This window comes from Strongylocentrotus purpuratus, unplaced genomic scaffold (genome assembly GCF_000002235.5).
Source record: "Strongylocentrotus purpuratus isolate Spur 01 unplaced genomic scaffold, Spur_5.0 spur5_scaffold_7, whole genome shotgun sequence".
In the NCBI taxonomy this organism is placed as follows: domain Eukaryota; kingdom Metazoa; phylum Echinodermata; class Echinoidea; order Camarodonta; family Strongylocentrotidae; genus Strongylocentrotus; species Strongylocentrotus purpuratus.
In genome coordinates, this window is record NW_022145613.1 from 36731744 (window position 1) to 36743454 (window position 11711).

An 11711-nucleotide genomic window follows, 5' to 3' on the forward strand; every position below is an offset into this window, starting at 1 on the left:
TCGACAAACGAGGTGCAATGTAAATGCATGTCGTTGGCATATATGGCATAAATATGAACATTGGATACAACAAGTATATTAAACGATATACTGTAGTATCACGATGTAAATGCTACATTGCTAATTAGTACAGCGAACTATCACCAGTTTACAATGCCTATCCCATTTCATTCATTTTACTTTACATTTTTTGACTGCAACGACAAAGTTACGTTTAAACCTAGTCAGAGTTTCATCTTAAACAAATTTTGCTTTCAGTATTTATAATTCACGAAAAAGAAGACGATTTCGGAATAATATTATGACTACGACGATGAAACTGAATTTAAAGTTATAAAAACTTACTAATAGGTAGGCATATTCCAAATTGAGCTTTGGGAAAGAGTAACTATCTATTTTAAGCTATGGCATATTTTCTTGGATAATTAAGCTTGGTCCTTTTTTTAATGAACTTTCCTCATTATAATGATGTATTGAAAGAGTGGAAGCAGATAATGGCGGCCTTCTATGCAGACTTCATTCAAACAGGAAGAAACGGAAAGTATGGCATCGAACAAAAATGTATGTTGACAAAATGGTCAAATATATTTTAGCAAAATAGCATGATATAAGCTAATCATTGGCGCCATGCAAAAGCCTTTGTCATGTAAGAAATGTACTGTTATTAAATATTAAGTATTCAATTAGTCAAATATGTTAGCGAGTAATTATAGCTCATTGGATTTGTTTTCATCCACTCATTCAATATATTGTCGCAGTTCTCTCTTATGATCCGTCAACCGATTTAGTAAAATATAAAACATCATGATTTCTCGGACACTCATAGGGATATTGTTTATGGTGAACTGTTTAATTATATATTAATATTTCAGAGCACGGACAACCCTATGTGATATACATGCTATTTCACCAGTGTCAATATCATTCAATATCACACACACGAATGTAGGATTGAAGGTGAAAATATTTAGTTAGTGTATATGAAGAAGATATGAATCTGAGAGAGAATCGAGTACTTACCACCATTTTGTACTTGATGCCGCTGTAGTCTTCTTAGCGAGTAAGCTGGCAGTAGGAATGAAGAAAAACGCTACAAACCACTCAAGTTTCATCTCAATATCCTCATCAAAACTAACTCCAAGAGAAAAAAAAGTGTAGTGTCTTAAAAGAGTATGAGACTTCGGCAAAAGACCACAAGGATGAATTGAAGCGTATTTCCACTCGTGTCTAGTAAGACCCCTCAGGGGTAACGTCCCGTCAAGTCAGGTTTATGAACTCGGTCCTCCTCTCTATAATCCTCGATCAGATAATAGCGATACTCCAAAGTGAAATTATAAAATATCCTCAGTTTCGGTCTTGAAGGGGTAGAAAGGTTCTTTCAGTATGTTACTTCCAGTAAGATTCTGTCATTTCCCAGTTCGACTTGATATAAATAAGAGACTGCAGTAGATATCCAAGAAGCGAAGATGGTTATTCTTTCCCTCTACATATCCCAAAGTAGTTGACGAGTCGTACCATTGAAGATGCGTCACTGATGAAATGTGCTTCTACAGTTGCCTGGCAATATTGTAGCATTCCTTCTTGCGAGTTATGAAACAAATGCCAACAGATCAAAATGTTGCGTGGAAATAAAGGGCAACCGGTAGATCAAATTCCGTTACCGCGAGTAGTTAGCTTGGCAGAAAAACTGGAAATTGCACCACTCATTCCCACTTTCTTACTCAATCATGTCCTGAACCTGTTTCAATATTCAGCGTGTTGAGGCCAGACGGAACAGCAATCTTTCCTTCTCATGACCATGAAAAGTTATTGATCAAATTATAAATGTTAAGAAGAGAGACAACGGAAAATGCGTCAATAAGACAAACGAAAAACAAAAAGGCAAACTTTCCTGTCTTCGTTCGTAAAACTAAATGAGCAAACAATATTTGACGGACGGATGTAGCAAAAATAAAAAGTGACAGTTTCGATGTTACAAAATCCAGATCGCTGCGAGAGGCGGGAATAGTGAGACTTGTTCTCGGCTATTTGCTGCGGATTAACTAAGCTCTAGGTGAGATTAATGACCTAGTATTTAGTGGCTATCGAGAAGAATTAGAGTATGATGCTTGCTTGATACACCCGGTCACTTTGCCTTCGTCGCTTATAGCTTTTGGGGGCTATTGATACTGTTTTAACGGTGCGAAACAATAGCTTACAAACCGCGCGCCGTATATATGTCGTCTGCAGCGCTGTCATTGGTCGGTTCCTCGCCCAATCAAAAGCTCCCTTTCTGTAGAGCCTTCTCAAAAGCCGGGTCGCTTTTTACATCGGCACTTGTTTTATCGTCTTCTTTTGAGATATCCCGTGGGAAACCGCGCATCTTCTTTGCAAAGTTTTGTCTCTCTTTCTTTTCTTTTCTTGTGTCTCTTCTGTCTATTTTGTCTTCAATGTTCTAATCACTTAAGACTTGTAAGAAACTCAGCCTCGACCTTATAATCAAATAAATGGAGTAGAGTGTTAAGTTTTGACGGAAGATCGCGCAAGTTCACACGATCACACAATAGCATGGCTTTGTTTGTGATGAAACTGTAAACGATTCTTAATCAACCTCTGGATTTTTCTTTCCAACTTTTAAGTACACCATCTTTAAATACTCCCTTGTATTTTGGCCGTCACCTTTATCATAATGCACCGAATAAGTAGGGTATTTGTCAAAGTAAATTTTGTTCCTTGTTCATAACGATGAAATGTTTGGGCATTAAGTCATTCTGAGTTATACAATTCAAGTGAAATATGCTATGTCAGACGCTCAGGATGAAATGTGATTTGACAATATGAAATGCAATCCCCCACGACGACAAGAACATGATATATCACAATTTTTGTTTAATCTTGTAAAATATGTTCCAATAGTATACCTTGGTAATTGAGAAGGGCTTCGCGAGGAATGGATACATAATGTAAGGCTATACCTTTCTTAACAGTACGGCGAAATTAATTGAAAAGATAAGCGGTCCATTACAAAACAAAATCTACAAAGGACATGAGAAGATATTCAAAATTTAACCTCAAGTTCGTGATATCAAAATTCATGCAGTATTCATTTGAGATATTTATCAAGAATAATCTATGAATCAGTATAAGATCATTAAAGACAACATTTATTAAATGAATTGATACTGATTCACATAGGCCTATTACATTCAGATTATAAGTGATACGTAAAGTTTTATATGGCATACCATTATTACATGAATTTTGGATGATATTTTACTAAAATATATCAACGAATAAAAATGATAACATGATTTAAGAACTCACTGAGTTGATTTTAAACGCTGATAACTTCAAAAATCTATACATACTGCATTTCGAATGTTTCCATCTCCCCCATGTTAAATTCATTATATACAAATCCTATACACCTCAATATGTTTTATCTGATCACTTTTCTTCAAAATTGGTGCTACATTATTTAAATTTGCATAATACAGATGATTAATGTTACATTCAAGTGGCAACAAAAAACTTGTCTTTAGTCTATTCCGCGTTTCTTAAACACAAGCTTTTTTAATCTATATCTGCCTCCATATTGACTGACTTCGTTTCTTATCAATGTCTGATTTTACCTTTGCGTCAGAAGGAAATGAACTGTAAAACTATATAAAAGAGGAAACAGTTCTTGGAAAAGTCGGATTTCCTATATCTTGAATGTATGTATTGGAGAGTTCATTGTTCTGCTTGGTTATTGCCTTCTCATCGCGGTGAGTTTTATGAGAGTGATATTTCATGTTTCCTTTAATAGATCACGTGGGAGAGAACTGACATTGACTCAAACACCTGAACAAAATATGAGAACAAAAATGACAAAAAATATGTCCAGCAGGTAGACGCATTAACAGGTAATGTGAAAGACAATTCCGTAGACTTCTTTACATGTTTGAGGGAAAATGTATTATTTGTCATTTTAACATGAAAAAATAAAATGTCTATGAAAGTTAAATTATCACAAAGTGACATCAAATCTGTTTTAACAGCTCTTCGCGTTGACAAAATACTAAAAGAAATCCCCGAGTAAAATTGTAGATATCACGGTAAGGGCTATAATTTGACACTTCTTGTTCTGTATGAGGAACTTTGATAACGGTAATTTAGCATTGCAATTTGTACACACTATAAATGCTGTAAGCTCATTATGTGGCTTGATCCTTTGCACATATAGATAGACTTCGTCCTTGGTATATGAGAATAGATTGAAGTATAGGAAGGAGAAGGCCTGGTGAAAATTAAAAGTGCTGTATCATCTTCATTCTCGTTTCATCGACGTTCTATTTTTTATATTTTTCCTGCACGATTTCTTCAAATTTGTGCGAGGTCGTAAAATAGCATCCACTAGACAATTGAGCTCTTCCTGATGAAAATAAGACATGACACCGATTATAAATCTCGTCTGTGATATAATGATGTCACATTATCTAGGCACTGGCCTCATTAAACTCGGATGTTAATACCTCTCTGCGACTTCGTTAGTATCTTATTACAGTATGTGAAAGTATGATCGCATCTTAAATAAATCGCATAGCTTTTGGCGATTTTATGAATAATAATGAATAATAATAATAATGAAGTATACAATTTTTGTTGTTCAAGCGATTAATTCATGATGACTGACAATCAAACAAACAACATTTCATCACATAAGATGTTCTACATTACAAGAGCAAATTACATTAAGAAAAACAAATACGCATTTCTAACGTTGTTTATCACTTCACTTTTAATACATAATTTTCCCAAACAGAAAAATGAATGAAATCATAATAAAAATGCACTTTTTTATTTGGCAATGGTTTGATTCATTCCTCTAGTCTTTAATTTGGTAATTCCTTCATGGTTTGACATCATATAAATATATAAGCATTCATTAATCTATTTTTCATTTTGTCTATTTACGCCTGTTCGGCATGTTTGGGGTTAGTAAACCGTCATCGCTTACAATTCTGTGAATTGTACAATATCTACTTATATCTCCTCAGTGTAAGTACAAATTTCCTCGAAGTTCACCTAATTTATAATCATCACCTAAAACAATTATTTAATTTACATTTAACATAATCATAGTTGCTCACAAAGCTTCTGAACACTTTTAATATGGGGCACGCGACATGACGAGAAAGCGAGTTTCAGTTAATGTAAAGACGGAATACAACGTGGACAAAAGTCGATAGCAAAGACAATGACTGGAACACCAACCACTCCCAGCCTATCGATTCTTTATCGGTTATTTAAACCTTACTTTTGATATCAAGAGGAAGTTAGGATTACTTATCAAAAGAAAGGGACAACGTCCTAATTGGCTACTAACAATTAAGAGTACTTTGAGGGAACATTTCTATGTAAAAACGTTCTTTTATTCCATGGCGCATTTCCGTTTCCAATCGACCGGGATAGTCAGTGGTTCGTTGTTGGTATTTCAAATGTTTCATGTTGGTATTTCAAATGTTTGTACAATATTTCAAAGTCATCAATTTCAAAAAACTTCTCGTACATTATTCTTTTTATATTTAGTATACTCCATTTTCTTTGTGAAAAACTAAAATCTGTCAGTTGTTTATCTGCAATGAAAAACCAGTTAAAAATTATGACCAATAAGTGCTGTAAATTCTAAAGATTCTCTCAAGAGAGTCGTATAGTTTTAGCAAGAGATAAATTTCGAAAGAACATGCAAAAAGTAATTTTGCGATAAAATACATCAATTTGTTTTCAATTGTATAGGTACGCCTTTCGGAAATATTATCTATGGGGGATACGTCCCCCCCCCCCAAAAAAAAAAGAAAAAAAAAAGGAAAAAAAAGCTGAGTCCCGCGTATACAGTCCAAAATAAAATGCTATAGATATTGCATAACCGTGCATAAGATTTTATGCATACGAAGGAACAACATTTTAAAGAAGAAGAGCGACAGTAACAAAAAGTAAGAACTTAAATTAGAGACGAAGAATTGAGTAATAGTAGAAGTAATAGCGAGCAAGCTGTCAAACCATCTGCAATAAGCGATTCAACAATCATTCTAAACATATTTTTGTCAGACAGCGTAAAAGAATCGAGGTTATTTGGGCAATGACAACGGCATTAACCAACGGAAACTATCTTTTATTTAAAAGATATTAGTATCCTCAACTATTCTAATTGGTCTGAAGTAATACAACCTTTTTTCATTATTTTCCCTGACCACAATTACACCAGCCGGGAGGTTCTCCACACACAAATTACCGTATTACACTATTAAGCAATTATGGCCTATATGTGACCACAATCAGACTCGGATATTGAGGGTGTTTCCTTGTCAGCCCAGCCGTGGAGCACCTTCAAACTTCATGATCGAGAGAAAGTAAAGGGAAATCTCTGATTCAGGCAATGATGGAACTATTAAAGAAGTTCAAATTATTTGTTTATTCTGGGTATTCAGCAGCAATGAATAAATATGGAAAAGCTGAAGTTTTATTACGATCGAGTAAGGGGTCCCCAGTCCCAGAGGGACGGATGCGATACCCCTCCATTTCAATTCTTTTCTACATTTTCTTTAAATTATCGGCAAATTTGACAGTTTTGAAAAGAAAAGAAAAAAACAATATTTCTATGTTATTTTTTTTCTTCAAATTATGGCAGACAAATGTTGTTTTTTTTTCTTCAAATTATGGCAGACTATCATCATTAAAGGGGACTTTGCTCCATGTGTACTACATAAGCGCAAACTTGTCGATTTTTTTTCTCCCGACGGTTCTTAATTGTTATAGAGACGTCACTTAATATCATTGCCTATGATATAGATGTGCTATAAATAAGTCAACCCATAATCGTTCGATTTCGTACATTTCGAATGAAGGACAAAACAAAATGGTATAATTTCTTTTAAAAAATTGTGGTTGTTGTTTTCATCTTTCAACGTAGCTTAAACTTGTCCTTGTCCGCACAATATTCTAGCTTTTATTCGTTATACATACTTTCCTCCCCTTTTCTCGGTGCCAGTATCTTTCCTCTTGCCTTTCTGCTTCTATCTACCCCCACCTCTTCCCCTCCCACACGCCCACATCCATCTTTAATACATACAGACCCATATTTCCCGCATATCCCCATTCCTGTTCTTATATCTCTCATTGCTTTCCCTTCTTACCCACCCTGTCAACTTACAAGATATCCCAATCAAAATCAAATAAAGGATAATTTAACAATGTAAGAAAGAACCACGCACGAGCCTTAAATCTCCCTAACCACTTAATTAACCTTTTTAAATTAAACTTTGCTATTTCCCAGCCCACACAAAAGCTATTGTAGGCCTTTACTTAACTTTATCCGGATAAAGACCTGGCAACAAAAGCCATATCAAAACGGCGACCCACGCAAAGAGCCGACCGACACAAAACATCCCCCACTTTAACGCGCGCGTCTTTGAACAACGGACCAGCGGCGGAAGAACTAGCCCATTACGAAGAGTGTCTTTTTGTCCGCTCCAGGAGTAGAAGAACCTTTAGGTATTGTCTCTATCCTCTTTGATTTTTTCGTGAATCGTCATCATGACGTTATTATCAAAGAAATACTTCGATTCTTATGTTTAAATTTCCAACAAAATGAAGGAGACTTCAGATATGCAATAATTGAAGACCCGATGTTAATTCATTGACAGTGTGTGCTTCTGGTTAACTCTTCACTCTCCAATTTTAAATAGCCTAGGCCTATTCAAACCCAAATATCTTTATAGAACTTTTTTAAAAAGCACCTTGTTTGACCTTTCCCTGTCTAGTCTAGTATTGTTTTTCTTTTCTTTAAATAATTTAACAATTCAATAGAGTTATTATGGTTTGTATGAGCCATGTACGTACTGATATACCTACATTTGTGTTTGTATGAGTGGTCTTGAATTTTTTCAACCGAATGCAACATGATTATCATTCACATAATATAATTTACGCATATGCCTTTATGAAACGCCTCGATATGAATGATTTCTTTCAACTGTTACGAATAAATGTGTCTCAATAGTCAGAATTATTTGTTGCTAGGTAGGACTAACATAATTGCTTGTCCTATATCTAACAACACGTAATATATGCAATTTGCATTCTGATTATTGAAATACAATTATTCTTAACAGGTGAATGAAATAATTAGTAATCGAGGTAGTTAATTATGAATCCAGTTACATTACGATAATGGCCTATTGATTAAGGCAACTTCTTGACTTAATTGAGTATAACGATGTAACGAGATTTAAAAAACAGGATCTGTTGTTTCAGGAATTAATTACATGTAAATATTTGCGTGATGTGTAGGCTTGTCATTGATTTGTATGCGTGTGTAAATAAGTTGATCCATCTATAGAGCAAGAAGAGAGGGAGGGGAGGGGAGGGGGGGGGCGTAATTACTCGCATAGGCAAATACAGAACTATGAAAATATGTGGGGGGCTGCACCATCTCCCGGTGTCTTCGCTCCTGCGTATGTGTTTGTTTTGCCAACATCTTAATTGGTAGATAACGTCCATATACGCCCCTTCTCCATCTAATCAGGGAATTTCCCTGATCTGGGTTCTTCTTGAAACCATGGAAATGTTACAACGGTAATATTTCCCAGCAATATGCTGGCCCTGGCAACTTCAATCCTGTATCGATCTACACAAGGAGTTTTAAAACTCCTTGAACTACACGCAACAGCATGCGACCATTGCGGTGAAGATATCAGTTACAAACACGACTGACACACGGTGGTCCTAATAATGGATTATACGGATTAGTCAAAGTAGTTGATTTTACTTCTTTATTGCCGCTTTCAGTAGCATTGTCCGGCGATCTAGCTACTCTTTTCTTTCTGTTTTCTTTCACTCTGTCAAATGATCCGAGGGTGAGAGGGAAGGATAAATGAACGATGAGCTGGCCTAAAGACACCCCAATACCCGATCATCAAGTGTGTGATACCGACGGTTTATTGATCTGGGAGGGCGAGAAAGATTGATCTTGAATGGGGGTATTTTCTTGGGAATTTTTTTAAAAGAAGTATTGGAGAACCTGAGCCGCTATGTTAATCCATTGATGACTCATAATGTGTCCAACATGTTAGTACATGACACGGGACTTCTTCTTTTGTCATGTTGTAGGCGGGCTATATAATGTACCTATGCTTTAATGTTGAAGACCGGAATTCACGAAAGCTTTAATGGCTTCTGAATCATTGGTTGGCCTGAGTATAGACTGAAAATCAGAAGAAAAAACTTATAAGTGAATGTTTGAAAGGTTGGAATATATCACACGGTATTAGTGATATTGTGTTTCAAATATAATATACAGTTTTACTGTCGGTTTCTCTCAAGCTATCACTGATTGGTTTCGCTAATTCGCAGGCACGTAGCCACGGGGGGGGGGGGGGGGGCACATGCCCCCCCCCAACAAATTCCAAGATCGGTTGAACTGTTTTAGACCCCTCCCCAGGACGTCGATCGATTACATGTATGTGCCCCTCCAAACATCAATCTCTGGCTACGGCCCTGCTTATTGGTTGCTTCCGCTCAGATTTAATTTTTTTTTTTTTTTTTTTTAATTAATTAATTAATTTATTTATTTATTTATTTTTTATTTTTTTAATGAAAGAATAATTCATTTTTCAGCAAATAAAAAAAAATACAATTTCATAAAAGTTGAGAGCTTCTGATTATGAATAAGTCGAAAACTACCAAATAGAAACAATAATGAAAATAACCTTTTTATTATTCGTTCATTTTATATATCTATTGGAATATTATGTTGAAGCCGGAACGGGGAATCATAGAAATAGGAAACTAAAATGCAAGTATTAGCGAGAGCTGGCAGCAGACATGAAACGAAAGCCCGTCCTGTGGAGAAGATGACCCGAGGAATCTCGTGAAATATTTGTTTGTACTTTATCAATTACCCATGCGAAACTTGTCAACTATATGTATCTTTGCTTAACTTAGAAAAGTGGTGATGTGCAAGGAAATAAGAAAAAGAACAAATGTAAAAAAAAATTGCTAAAAAATGTGTATAAATTTAACCATTTTAAATATAGAGTCCTTCCATTTAAGATTTTTCGATAGTTCCTCGCAAGATTCAAGAATCGATAATGTCAGTATTAAAAAAATTAATTCGTCACATTTTGTACTTTTTCCTTTCGCAAAACAGAATGTTGATATATGTGTCATGGTTGTTTGAATGAACCCGCAATCTTGTATCACTACTATAAATTTGTACTAAACTACTGTCAAAAGGTCATCGAATCTCAACACGTGTAATAGCCTTGCAGATTCTCAACAAACAGCTTCTACGCAACATAAATCTCGCGGTATTTATAGTCACATCTAAACCTACCTCACCCCATTTACTTTTCCTTCTTCAATAAGAACAACAATAAAGGCTAATCCATCTTTAAATTGTAAGTTATTTAAGCAGTTTTTTTGTCAAGTGAGCTATCGCTTCCAAAACATCGAAACTCTGCCAACTTCTCTTGGTCCTCCATGTCATGCAACCTCTGATTAATTCTTAACCGTGATGATTACATGGGGGTGTCAACGAACTGCACATCCAACCTGGGGAATTCTCCTCTTCTGTCACCTTTGTTGATAATCTAATTTATTAATTCTAAACCAGCTAAAGCTCCTTAAATAGGTACAGTGGGTTATTGTCCAGACACATAATGCAATAATTTTGACCAGAACATCGAATGATAGGGAAGTTTTTTTGTATAAAACGTCGTAAAAAGCGCGCTACTTACCAACTGTCCTTTTACCTCCCTTTGCTTTAGAATTGATCCTTTTAAGGGGAATTTTACCCACTTTGATTTGAGTTTTGTTTGTATTGTAGATTGGATAGTGATGTCTTCATCAAGTATTTATCGAGGGAGGGATGAATCGGTTGTTTTTTCCAAGAGATCATGAAGAAGAGCACTGATAAACAAGTTGATTCGTTCTGAGGGAGCGGAAAATGAAAAGGTAAGATTGAGAAAAAGGAGGAGACAGAATCAGAGGTAGTGGATAAAACCCTGCATACAAGTAGGAGTAGAGGGTATTAAGAAGTATCTCTAAATGGCTAAGAGAAACTGCAGAAACAGAAGAAGAAAAAGAAGAAAAAGAAGGAGAAGGAGAATAAAAGGAAGAAGAAGTATTATTATCATTAGTAGTAGTAGTAGTAGCAGTGGTAGTGGAAGTAGTGGTAGAAGTAGTAGAAGGAGTAGTAGTAGTAGTAGTAATAGTAGTAGTAGTAGTAGTGGTATAAGTAGTAGTAGTAGTAGTAGTATTAGTATTAGTATTAGTAGTAGTAGTAGTAGTAGTAGTAGTAGTAGTAGTAGTAGTAGTAGTAGTAGTAGTAAAAAATAATAATGATAATAATACTTATAACAATAATAATAACTTTATATCACGTAAACATTCGAAACTTTCAATCGAAGAAAAAAATACAAACGACGCAACGGAAGCCATTGGTCCCTCCGCTCCCGGAGGCTGGGGGGGGGGGGGGGGATACATGATTACGGATGCAAAGCTCAATGCCAAATGAAGGATATAAAGTAGGCCTTCAATTCATTCAATAACAACATCATCAACACCAATTCTATCCACTGCACTAAACCGCGACTATGCTCTTACTGTGATTCATATATTGATTGGTCGATTGACAGAGGTTTAAAAACTAATTTCTCGCTTCGGTCTGCTTTCAAGTGGTGACGATCGAT

At 35.5% G+C, this 11711-nt stretch overlaps 1 protein-coding gene and 1 long non-coding RNA gene across 2 annotated transcripts in view; one reads left to right on the forward strand and one right to left on the reverse strand.

Moving 5' to 3' along the window:
* Window positions 1–1601, reverse strand: part of wnt1 (Wnt-1 protein) — a 36373-nt gene extending 34772 nt beyond the window's left edge. Inside the window, 1 exon segment of the mRNA NM_001123500.1 lies at window positions 1021–1601. Within this exon segment, the coding sequence (NP_001116972.1) occupies window positions 1021–1112 (92 nt within the window). The 5' untranslated portion in view covers window positions 1113–1601.
* A 5825-nt stretch (window positions 1602–7426) lies between these two features.
* LOC115920009 lies at window positions 7427–11117 on the forward strand. Its single transcript, XR_004062120.1, has 2 exons — window positions 7427–7512; window positions 10847–11117. It is a non-coding gene; the product is annotated as an uncharacterized LOC115920009 (long non-coding RNA).
* The last annotated feature ends 594 nt before the right edge of the window (window positions 11118–11711 follow it).